Here is an 11,126-nt window from a genome sequence, read left to right on the forward strand (position 1 = left end):
TGTAGGTTCTTCTTCTTCTTCGTGTGTGTTCTTGCGTATGAGTGCTTTGTATCGCCCCCTTGCGAATAAAAGACAGAAGGGCAGTCAGTCGTATTTTATTTGCATGACACATTTGTACACAGGTGCACATAAAAAAAAGACAAAAGAGCAACTATGATATCTGCTCACTGACCATCCAGCTATGAATTAATATATAACTGTAAAAATAAAAAAATATTCCCATACGAATATAGATTTTTTTTTTATTTGACATCTATCAAACCCATTGAGATTTGAACACACAATGAATCAAATAAGGGGTATTTAAACAACATTTACGTCAACATTATGAAATGTGATATAAGCGATGTGAAAAGGCTGCAGATGTCTCATAGCTCAGTTGCTTTTTGTTTTCCATTCGACCCTCCACTCATCCCAGTCCAGGAGAGTTCGTTTCAGGTCCCATCCTGCCGCTTCCACATCTGGAAATTATATTCACAATATTATGTTTCTATTGCTTCAAATACACAAGACAAAGATGATGATTTGTAGGTTAAAACTGTATGTGTACACACACACATACAGTTTTAACCTACAAATCATCATCGTGTGTGTGTGTGTGTGTGTGTGTGTGTGTGTGTGTGTGTGCTCACCTTTGAGAAATGGATTGAAAATCGTGTCCATCAACGTGTGAGTGTCATGCACCATTTCCCACTGACCTTTACAAAAATAAAAGCATGTACTGGGTAAAAGAGAGAAAGCATTTATTAATAATAATAAATAAATAAACTGAAGAAAAGGCTCACTTTGCTGTTGTTTTGTACGTTCTCTGGAAGTTGGAGTCAACATTCTGCTGAGCCACACAGCTTGGCACATCGCTCTGATTTCATCGTGAACTGATGCTTCTGGTCCCAAACAAACACATACGCAGCCTAAATGGAAGACAGCAGAGTTTAAAAAACATTCACAGTATCATTAGTTATATGGCTTTTACACACACGGCTGTCCTGTGGAGGAAGATGGAAGATGACATACCGTTTCGTACTCCTAATAGGAAAGGCATGTTGTTATTCTTCAAAGCCAAGTTAAGTTCCTCTGGGCTACAAAATGTAAAAGAAAAAATATTATCAACTATTATACTCTTATTGTGTGTATTTTTTTTTGTATCATATAAGCTAAATTGTTTTTAAAAAATTACCTTTCTACAACATCCTGTAGCCTCACTCCAAGTTTGATTGGCACTGTTTTCCTAAACTCTGGAGAAAACAGAAAAATGCACATTTTTAATCTACAAAATCAACATATTACAAGTGTATTGCAACACTGCAAGTACTTGATATGAATGATATACTAATATATTTATAACAATAAAATAGTTGAAAGGATGTCAGCATACCCATGAAAACAGGTTCTCTCAGATTGGCCTCTTGTCAGCATACCCATGAAAACAGGTTCTCTCAGATTGGCCTCTGGTGGACTCAGGATCCGTTTGTCTCTCAGGTACTGCTGCAGTACGATGGAAAGCCGCGCCTCATTGAAGGTTTCCATGATAACAGAACGCACAGCCTTGTAGTTGGCAAAGAGGTGGAGGGCAGTGAAGAGGAAGAAGAGGCTGAGAGTCAGTCTGTGGGGTAGAAAAAGAGAGGGGATGGACATAGATGTAAAAGACATGGCATAGTCCCCGTGGGAGATTCGTATTGTAACTTACTGTATTGAAATTCAATAGAACAATACTTACATTGGATTATCAGTGACGAGGGGAATGAGTATCAAACTGATCAGCAGTCCAGCCAGATTTACTAACGTTTCCTGTGGCAAAGAAAAGACAAGAAGATGAGACGAGAATTACATTTCTGCCTCATCGGTTTATTTTACAGATTTATATAGTCATCAATTTAAACTCAGAAACCTGCTGTACAAACAGCTGTTTATGTCTTTTTTAATGAAGACATGTCACAGTAGGAAAAAAAATCAATGATGGTTGAACTGCATTTAGCCGCTTCAGTTTCAGGGTTCTGGTATTGTTCATGCTGGTTTACTTACACTGTCATGACTTATTGGCAGACTTAAATAGAGCCATTGTTAACATTCTCATAAATAAAAAAAGTACCTGACTGCCATCTTTGGCCGAGATGTCAGCCATGTTGTCTCTGCGAGCCTGATGAACAGTCAGAGCAGCTCTGGTCGCTCCGCCTGCCACGCCAACAATGGACTAGAGAAGGCAAACACACATAATGAATCAGCTTATATTTATAAACACAAACTGCACATTTTTAGATATTTTATAGACTTGAACAATTTAACAAATAATTGAAAGAATAATAAAAAAATAAACCTGACACAAGTTGACTGGAGGTTCAGGTTGAGTCAAAACATACAGTACATTAGCTTCAGGAATAGTAATTTAAATCTGAAATATTTAATTGGCTTACATTATTTAAGTGTGTTTTACCTTGAATATCCCAGCAGTACACACAATCAGGGTGAAGAAAGCAGGAGAGTATGGAGCCAGTATCTCCATGAACATGGCAATGTCATTAAGAACATCAGCAAAAAGTCTGGTGAGAAAAAAAAAGACAGAACTTAATACGTCACATGGGTTCATGATAATGACTAGATTGATTTTTTTTAATTTATGCATGCATACCTCCACTTTTTGGCCTCAGAGTCCAGTTTAGTGCTGGAACAAAGACAAAAAAACGTGACTATAGAGAGGAATTTCCATCAGTCAAAGAGGAGCAGAAATAAAAGGATATAACTTCTGTACCCTTTCTGCCAAGCGAAGAGGATTCTTCCCAACATGCCAGTCCCATCTGCAGGGGAAAACACCTGTTTGTACGTGGCAGTCACAGTGCAAGAGTAATGCAAACTTCTGGTTTATTTTAAAGGATTACCTCTTAGTAACCAGGTGATTGTGGCCGCAGCTACCGTTGCCTCTTGATTTCCAACGCCGACACCTTTGAGAGAGGCCTGAGTGGCTAAAGTCCCGGACAGAGAGCTGGAGAAAGCCTGAAAGAGAGCCAGAGGTTGGATGGAGACTTCTAATCTGTCGGTGATGCAAATGATCTCAAGTGTTTTAGTATGCTGTTCACTGTACCTGCACAGTATCCCAAAACTGGTACTGCAGGTAATCGTTACTGACACTCTCTGGATATCCTTGAGGCAGAAAGACACTCTGAAATACAAAATGACACTTGTGTCAATTACAACCACAAGTCAATGTAGATGCATGGAAAAGTTGTAATCCTTACTTTAAAAACTCCAATAACAGAGTTTCCTCTCGATACACCTTCAGTCCCGTCTCTTCTCCTCTCCATGACTCCATCCTTTCCAACATACTTCCAGGACTCTGCACTGCCATATCTCTCTGTGGCCAGAACCACACTTCTGTCTTTCTCCATTTAGGACAGACAGGTGCGGACTAAACTAACAAACAGACCAATAATGCCGTCTGACATGAACAGTAATGTATTTAATTAAAGTCCATTTTGGCTCAGCCTACGTGTCGCTCTGTCCTGTCGTGTTTTTCTTTGCAGCGCTTCCGTGTTTTTTTCCGCCCTCACCGTTTGGAGAATGTTCATTGGTCGATTGGGAGTTTAAGGCGGGAAACTTGAACAAACTACCAATAGAGAGACGAGGGAGGGAGGCCATAAAGTAAACATTAAAATACCAAAATACAGAAATAAGAAAGGGACATGGTGGTTGAGTAAAACAGAAGAAATTTCATCATATTCATCATATCATCAAGAGGGATTAATAAAGTACATCTTCTAAAATAAAAAAATAAAAAATAAATAATTTTAAAAAGTAGCTCAGTCCATAGGGACTTGGCTTGGGAACCGGAGGGTGGCCTGTTCAAGTCCCACATGGACCAAAAATATGGAAGGTGGACTGGTAGCTGGAGAGGTGCCAGTTCACCTCCTGGGCACTGCCGAGGTGCCCTTGAGCAAGGCACTGATCCCCCACAACTGCCTAATAAAACTAACAAAACTAACAACTATTCTGTGCTCCTTTACACCTTTCTCAGCTTATGTCCTCCTCTGTAAGTCGCTTTGGATAAAAGCGTCTGCCAAATGCAATGTAATGTAATGTAACTGCTCACTGGGCGCTTCTCAGGGGGGCTGCCCATCACTCCACCATCTCTCACTCACAGAGTGAAAATTTCCCCATTGAGGGATTAATAAAGTATATCTTCTTCTTCTTCTTCTTCTTCTTCTTCTTCTTCTTCTTCTTCTTCTTCTTCTATATCATTGGTGGTTTAATTGCACTGATATAGTTTCTATTTAATATATTTTTATTTAATTTTATATACTCACTGTTATTAATACCTGATGGTGGGAACTCTTCCTCTTCTGTTCCGGGTTTGAGGCATAAATACTCTAAGGTCCTCATCTATGGAGGAATAAACACACCATTAAATAATGTGTCATTAATTAATTAAAATGCAGATTTAATTTGTGTAAAACAAACAAACAAAAAACATATATGATCATTTCACCATTTAATTAATTTGGCAAGTCGTTGCTAAAATATTTTTTTCTTGCGGTCCTTATATCGTCCTCTAACATTTTCTCCGACATTGGATTTATTTCCAAAGTTTGTTTGTTTTGCTCCTCTATTAAGTCTAGGCATTTATCACGTTATTTCATGATATGGTGATATTTTCACGTTAGTATGGTTTTACTTCATTTCATAAGTTTACCAACACGCGTCCCTCACGGCATGGTTCAGTCCGTAAACTGACTATGGCTCGTCTACATAGCTTAATTTAACTTTACTTTAATCTTGGTTTGAGACATGGTGACATGCTACAGTTGTTGAGCACTGTAGATGACATTGTTATCAGTATGCATGCTCTCTGAAGGATTTTGAAGAACATGGGGTTGTACCGAAGAAAGAATGAATCCGACCCTCTTGAGGTTGCATCGTTTCTTATTGATCTGATCTCAAGTGAAACCATACTTGATGTTTTCATGTTATAACGTGAAAATATCACCATATCACGTTATAACGTGATAATTTCACATTATTTGTTATAATGTGAAACTTTTCAAGTAATTACGTGATACTGAGACAAATTATTTTTTGGAGGGTGGCAGCAATGTGCTTCCTTAGTTTTGCTCCTCTATTAAGTCTTTATACTTACACTCTTCTCTGTCAGGCATTTCAGCCCCAGTAAGTTCTTTAGGGACGTGTTTCATTTCCATTTTCTTAGCCCTCATCTCATGCTCGAAACTGTTAATAGACTGTGGTATTTTATTCCTCAATCTATCTATGTTGAAACTGGTATGAAATTTTGAGAGACTTTTTTTGCACATTTACAACAATTATTGTCAGCTTAGAGATATTTTAAATAGTTAAATTCAAATATTAAATGTTGCACCTAAATGCTAAATCTAAATGTTAAATCTAAATGTTAAATTTAAATGTTAAATCTAAATCTCTGTGTGAAACTAAGTACTTAACTAATAAGCAAATTCAAAATGCCGGTTTACCGGAAGTACCAAAATAAAGCTCGGGGAGCTCAGAGTGTGTTTATAGTGTGTTATGACTGTGGTCATATTTTTTGCAGCTTGCTGTGTGTTTGCTTGTGTGCCCTGTGTTTTGTTGTTGTTTTTGTTGTTGTTGTTGTTGTTGAGTTCAATTTTGTATGTAAATAGGGATGTGCCATCCCCGGGACATGATTGGTGGAGTGATTCCAGGCCCTAGCCTGTGATTGGCTGCAGCTGCGAACCACCTGGGACATAAGGAGCCAAGACGGTGGATGTCAGGTGGACAACCAGCACTTCCCCATCCTCCTCTCTGGCCACATGTCTTTTGGTGAAATCCTTTGTGCTAGATTGCTAAGTTTTGGAAAGTAGGGGTGGACTGGCAGTTTGTGTTAATCTCGTTTTCTCCTGTTTTCGTTAGTTAGGGAGGTAAGTCCATTGTCATTTGTTTTCTGAGATTAGTGATTTATTTTCCAGAGAGTTGTTTTGGTTGTTGTTTGGGCCTTGGTCCACCCTGAAGTTTTTTTCTCTATAAAACTTGTTGTAAGTGGCTATTTGGGACTCGGGGAAGATTGGGACCCTTTCAAGTTATGCTCTAGGCACCCCTAGACTGGGGCGTAGTTTCAAATAAGAAAATAAAACCCATCTCATCCTGGGAAATGGACTCTTGGACATGTATTATCGTGACAATAAGTACCTAGAATAACACGTTTGGAGAAACTTTATTTGAAGAGTACTTTGAGTTTTTAGTGTCACTTTTATGAAGGATGCGGGACTTTTGACCTGTAGTCACTATAGCCAGCCACGAGAGGCTAACTTTGACTGACATGACATGATCTGTCATGTTCACTTGCATAAAGGCCAGCAAGATCCTACCCCTGCCTGCCTCCACCCGGTACACTGTACTGTCGGCCATGGTCGCTCTGCAAACATGTCCGGCGAGTCAGCGTTAGTGGAGAATATCAGCAGAGCTGTTCTGGCGGCAATACAACATTTTTCCACAGCAACAGCAACCGCCACAGGGCCACCACAGGCCAAATCACGTAGCATTGGATTCTTGTCAAGGCTAACTTAACTATGAGCTGAAAAACAGTGTGTGTAAATGTGAGTTCAAGATTAACTGAAGAAAAAAGCAAAGCATAAATCATATCATTTAGTGTTACAGCTAACAGAGGCTACTTGTCACCCCTCAGGCCAACAAATTGCACTGTAAATTGTTGGTCAAATGGAAATCTGCCTCTGTCCTCAGCCAGACATCTCACCTTGGCTTACCTGCTGGTCTTTATTCACATGATAAAACCGTTCTCTGCTCGGCTAGAGAGAGAGTAATGCTGATAGAGGACAGAGGCAGTCACAATGATGAAGACATTTAATTTAATGTGAATAAGGTACCAGGTGCCCTGCGGACCTACGTTACCTGTGTGTGTGTGTGTGTGTGTGTGTGTGTGTGTGTGTGTGTGTGTGTGAAAGAGAGAGAGTGTGTTTTCGAAGGCTAGATGTCAGAGAGGACAGCTTTTGAGTCATGGAAGTACGCACATTATTTTCAATTCACCAACGAAAAGGACAAGAACATAACGGTAAAACGCACACTCTGCGTTGGTAAAAGCTTCCACTTTGAATTTAAAAAAACATCTTGCACTACTCTATCAGCCTGGTAGCAAAGCCTGCTGAGGAAGACGACGGTGGTGCACCAGCTCCAAAACAACAGCATCTGAGTTTTAGCTCAGCTAAAACTGTCTCTACCAGTGAAATTCACAAGCTTGTGGCCGGGTATGTGGATGAGATGCCTCCAATTACAACTGTGGAGTCTCCATCTTTCCGTATATTAATAAGTAAAATCCCAGCGACACGTATCACAGACCGAAAAACCTTTGCAAGCTATCTGGACAAATCCTACCTAGATATGGAGAAAGAACTGAAACAAACATTTGAAGATCTGGAATATGTTTCTACCACGGCAGACTTGTGGACAGCTAATAAGAGCTTCATGGGAATGACGGCACACTGGATACATCCCTCCACTCTGAAGTAGGGACAAAGCTGCAATCGCATGTAGGCAGGTGAGAGGACGGCACACGCATGACATTGCCGGGCAGATTGAACAAATTCATGTGTCATATGGCCTTGGTGGGAAAGTGACAGCCATGGTCACTGACAACGGATCTGATTTTGTTAAGGCATTCCAGGTGTTTCACAAAACGGCCTCAGACTCAGAAACAGAGGAGGAGGAAGATGGGAGTGAAAGTGTCACTTTCGAGGATCTAAACAATGTACTGTCTAGCTCTGATGGTGTTGGCAATGACAGTATGATCAGTCTCCCTCCACACCACAGATGCGCGTCTCCCTCGCTGAATCTCATATCCACCACTGACATAGAAAAATCTTCCAACAGTGACACTCGGGCAGTATACAGGAGTGCCATCGCTAAATGTTCGGCACTCTGGACCAAAGTGAGCAGATCAGCATTAGCATCAGCAACTGTGGAAAAATTCAGCAGGAGAAAGCTGCTGGTTCCCACGACGACCAGATGGAACTCTTTTTACGAGGCTTTGTGCAGGGTCGTAGATATCCCCATCACTGACCTGCATAACTTATGCACCCAACTGGGCATCAGGTACTTTACTGACAGGGAGTACCAGTTTATTAAAGAGTACTGCGTAGGAGTGGGATGGAAATGAAGGTGGAGGTGGACTGGATGTTATGCAGGGATCTGCTTTCCGGAGGTCTACTTGTGGTCAGTGAATTTAACATGGGACAACAGCAGTATAGTGGTTGTTTCCTGGTAACATATTGAGCATGGACTGATATATCTGTCTGGGACTTGTTATGTATTGATTTTATTTCATTTTCTATGTGTTATTTTTATGTTTTATTGTAAAAAATAAGTCAGCATATTACTGACTCTCTTTCCTGTTATTGTTATCTTGCAGAGTTAGTTTGGTTGTCAGGACATCTCGGTGCATTTAAAGGAGGCTGTGTGTCTGTGTCAGTTAAGTTGCAGCATGTGCGAGGCGCTGCAAATGGCTTTTAATGTTTGGTAACGCATTAGTACTCTAATGCATTACTTTTATTCATAGGTGACGCTGTACGTAACGGGTTACTTTAAATTGATGGTAACGTTGTAACCTAATTAACTACTTTCCAAAGTAACTATACCCAACACTGCCCACCACTTCTACTGGGGCATCATACCACGGTATACTTTTATACTCATGTAACCGAGCTGGCTGTTTGTTTGTTTTTTAATCTGTGTGGTAGTGTAATGTTTCTGCATTGGTTCCAATCATGGTGGCATATTTTACACAACACTAACATGTGACAAGATAAAGTCTTTGGTATTTTGTTTTTATTATTTTAAAACTCCTCAGGGCTCTGGCTAAGCGTTTCGCCAAACGGTTTGCCTACAAATCACCAAAAACCATGGCAAAAAATGAATGGATGTGTATTAGTAGAATGTTCGAGAACTAAAGTGGAGAGGGAGAGAAAAAACTGTTGAAAAAGAAATTTGTAAACTGCTCCCAAGGACACAAATTTCACTCCACAGAAATAATTCATAGATAGAAATGTAGGAAAATTCGCCTTCTCACTCCTATTAATCTGCTGAAGCTGTCAGATGTATCATTTGGGTGTGGGATACACAGATGCGCCAGCAGCTGCTGATTTGGTAAGATCCATGCAGAAGTTCACTGGGCTTCTTCCAACAATACATCTCTGAATCATGGTGCTCATGGTCTGTCAGGATCTTAGAATGAAAGAGCTGCAGCACACCAATACACAGTTTTTACTGCTATTACTGCTTGTTTATATGATCGTGGCCAGCAATTCTCATTCTACGTTCAAACTAAATGAATCTAAAAGAATAAACATATCTACAAAGTCTTGTTGTTTTTTTTGAGTTGAACTTGTAAATTAGGCTGCAGCTGCCCCATCATGTAAATATACATAGATATATACATAATACAAGTCACTATGATTTGAAGTGGTCACATAATGACACTGCTGGGAAGTACATGTTCACATGTATATCATTGAAATAAAAACAGCAAATACATCTGTTGATCTTCTTTTATTAATGACTATTCTTACAACATATTTCAACATTATAATTCTAGACTAAATATGTGTGCTGGTGCATCAGAGGCCCTGTCTGCCCCTCCAGCAGTTCGGTCATGAGCTCACTGTGCTCCTCCAGGTTCCCCTCTTCAAGTCTATGAAGACAAAAAAACAGAAAAACATATGAGACTTTATAAGTTTCATGACATTATGTTGGAAATGTAATACTACAGATTAGTTTGTAGGCTGATCAGCATGTCTACAAAATGTGTAAATATCACTGCATGATGCCATCATGATAATTATATAATAATTTTGTAACATGCTCCAGGCAATGTCACTTTACAGCATGATACAGTAATATTTTATATATAAAGGCACTGAGCTGCTCTATGATGCACACCAGGTCAGAATATAATAACGATGCAATAAGTTTATACATACACACCTAGGTTACTTTTAGCCAGAGTAATATTTTCCTGTGTCTGTAATAAATATGTAACTGCTGCAGGATTTATGTAAACTAGACTTTAGCTTCACTGTTTGGTTTAGACACGACGCATTACGGAGTTCTGGGTTCTTACAGTCAGACCCCAAGAGCTGAACACCAGTGCAATCATCATTGAAAGAAACATAAACACAAGCACTTTGCCTCCTGTTGGCTTAATATATGCCCTCCATCTGGATTACCCAAAGGGTATGAAGAACACTTTTGAATTCATCCAGAAGATACTGTTGAGTCTCGGACAACAAAAACTCTGACACTGAAAAATGCTCTTTTGAGCTAGATGTAGTAGTGGCTAGGCAGAGGTTGTCTGTACATGACGTGTGAGTGTATGATGGGGCTGAATAATTTAGAAAACATTGAAATTTTCTTTTTTTTTTTTTTTTTTTTATTTACTCTTTTCTTTTCCCCCCCACATTTGATTAGGGTAAAGTGACAAAATGCAAATTATGAATCCTTTCAGTACTGTCAAAATAACTACAATATGGTTTTATCTGTTTTAGTCTAATTAATTTAATATATATTTTGTTACTGTTGTTCAGCCTTAGTGTGTGTGTGTGTGTGTGTGTGAGAGAGAGAGCAGTTAGTGGTGTCCCAAAAAAGTTATATATTTACCTGGCTGGTTAACCAAAAACAAACCAAATTATCTATCCAGATGTATGTTTTTTTTTTTGCAGTTATTCACTAGCTGTTCTCATATTTGAGGATGAAAAGTTCAAAAATATTTGAAACAGCGGCAGCTTCATGTGATGTTTTTTAGGTCACATGAAGCCATCAACAGAGGTGTTTGGAAATGTCCAGTTAGCAAAAAGTACTGAAGTATGCAAAATGTCTATTAAAAATGTCAAAGTATTTGCAGTATGTTATGAAAAGGGTGTATACGGTGTTGGATATTTAGTAATATGTAGTGTTCTTATGTACTGTTGTATAATAATTCAGTTTCAGTTTTTTGTGTTTTATGCAGGTTTTAAACATTTACAGCCTAATGTTAACAGTTCTGTTTGTTGCTGTAAAACATAATTCAGGAAGTGTCCACTGAGAATTGAGAGCCACCTGTTAGCTTACATCCAGACCAATCAGTATGCCTTACTAGATTTCTC

General features: G+C 39.2%; 1 protein-coding gene across 2 annotated transcripts; it reads right to left on the bottom strand.

The window, feature by feature from the left end:
- Positions 1-75: 75 nt before the first annotated feature.
- Positions 76-3,551, bottom strand: rusf1 (RUS family member 1). Of its 2 annotated transcripts, XM_027285770.1 has the most exons (15): positions 3,423-3,549; positions 3,231-3,380; positions 3,077-3,154; positions 2,874-2,988; positions 2,747-2,792; positions 2,627-2,659; positions 2,432-2,537; positions 2,090-2,191; positions 1,718-1,788; positions 1,419-1,603; positions 1,178-1,235; positions 1,015-1,079; positions 786-911; positions 633-698; positions 76-461 (listed from the first exon to the last, which is right to left on the bottom strand). In XM_027285770.1, the coding sequence occupies exons 1-15, from the start codon at positions 3,435-3,437 to the stop codon at positions 376-378; spliced, it is 1,302 nt and encodes a 433-aa protein (XP_027141571.1). In that variant the 5' UTR covers positions 3,438-3,549; the 3' UTR covers positions 76-375. The 2 variants fall into 2 exon arrangements, with proteins under 2 accessions (XP_027141571.1, XP_027141572.1); XM_027285771.1 differs by having other exon boundaries at positions 3,231-3,551.
- Positions 3,552-11,126: the final 7,575 nt, after the last annotated feature.

This window comes from Larimichthys crocea, chromosome XII (genome assembly GCF_000972845.2).
Source record: "Larimichthys crocea isolate SSNF chromosome XII, L_crocea_2.0, whole genome shotgun sequence".
Lineage (NCBI taxonomy): Eukaryota > Metazoa > Chordata > Actinopteri > Sciaenidae > Larimichthys > Larimichthys crocea.

Bases quoted from the DNA above. Each gene is read 5' to 3' on its own strand.
- rusf1 (XM_027285770.1), bottom strand. The intron at 1,604-1,717 runs GTAAGTATTGTT...TCTACCCCACAG, and splicing joins CTCGTCACTGATAATCCAAT to ACTGACTCTCAGCCTCTTCT. The intron at 699-785 runs GTGAGCCTTTTC...ATTTTTGTAAAG, and splicing joins ACGTACAAAACAACAGCAAA to GTCAGTGGGAAATGGTGCAT.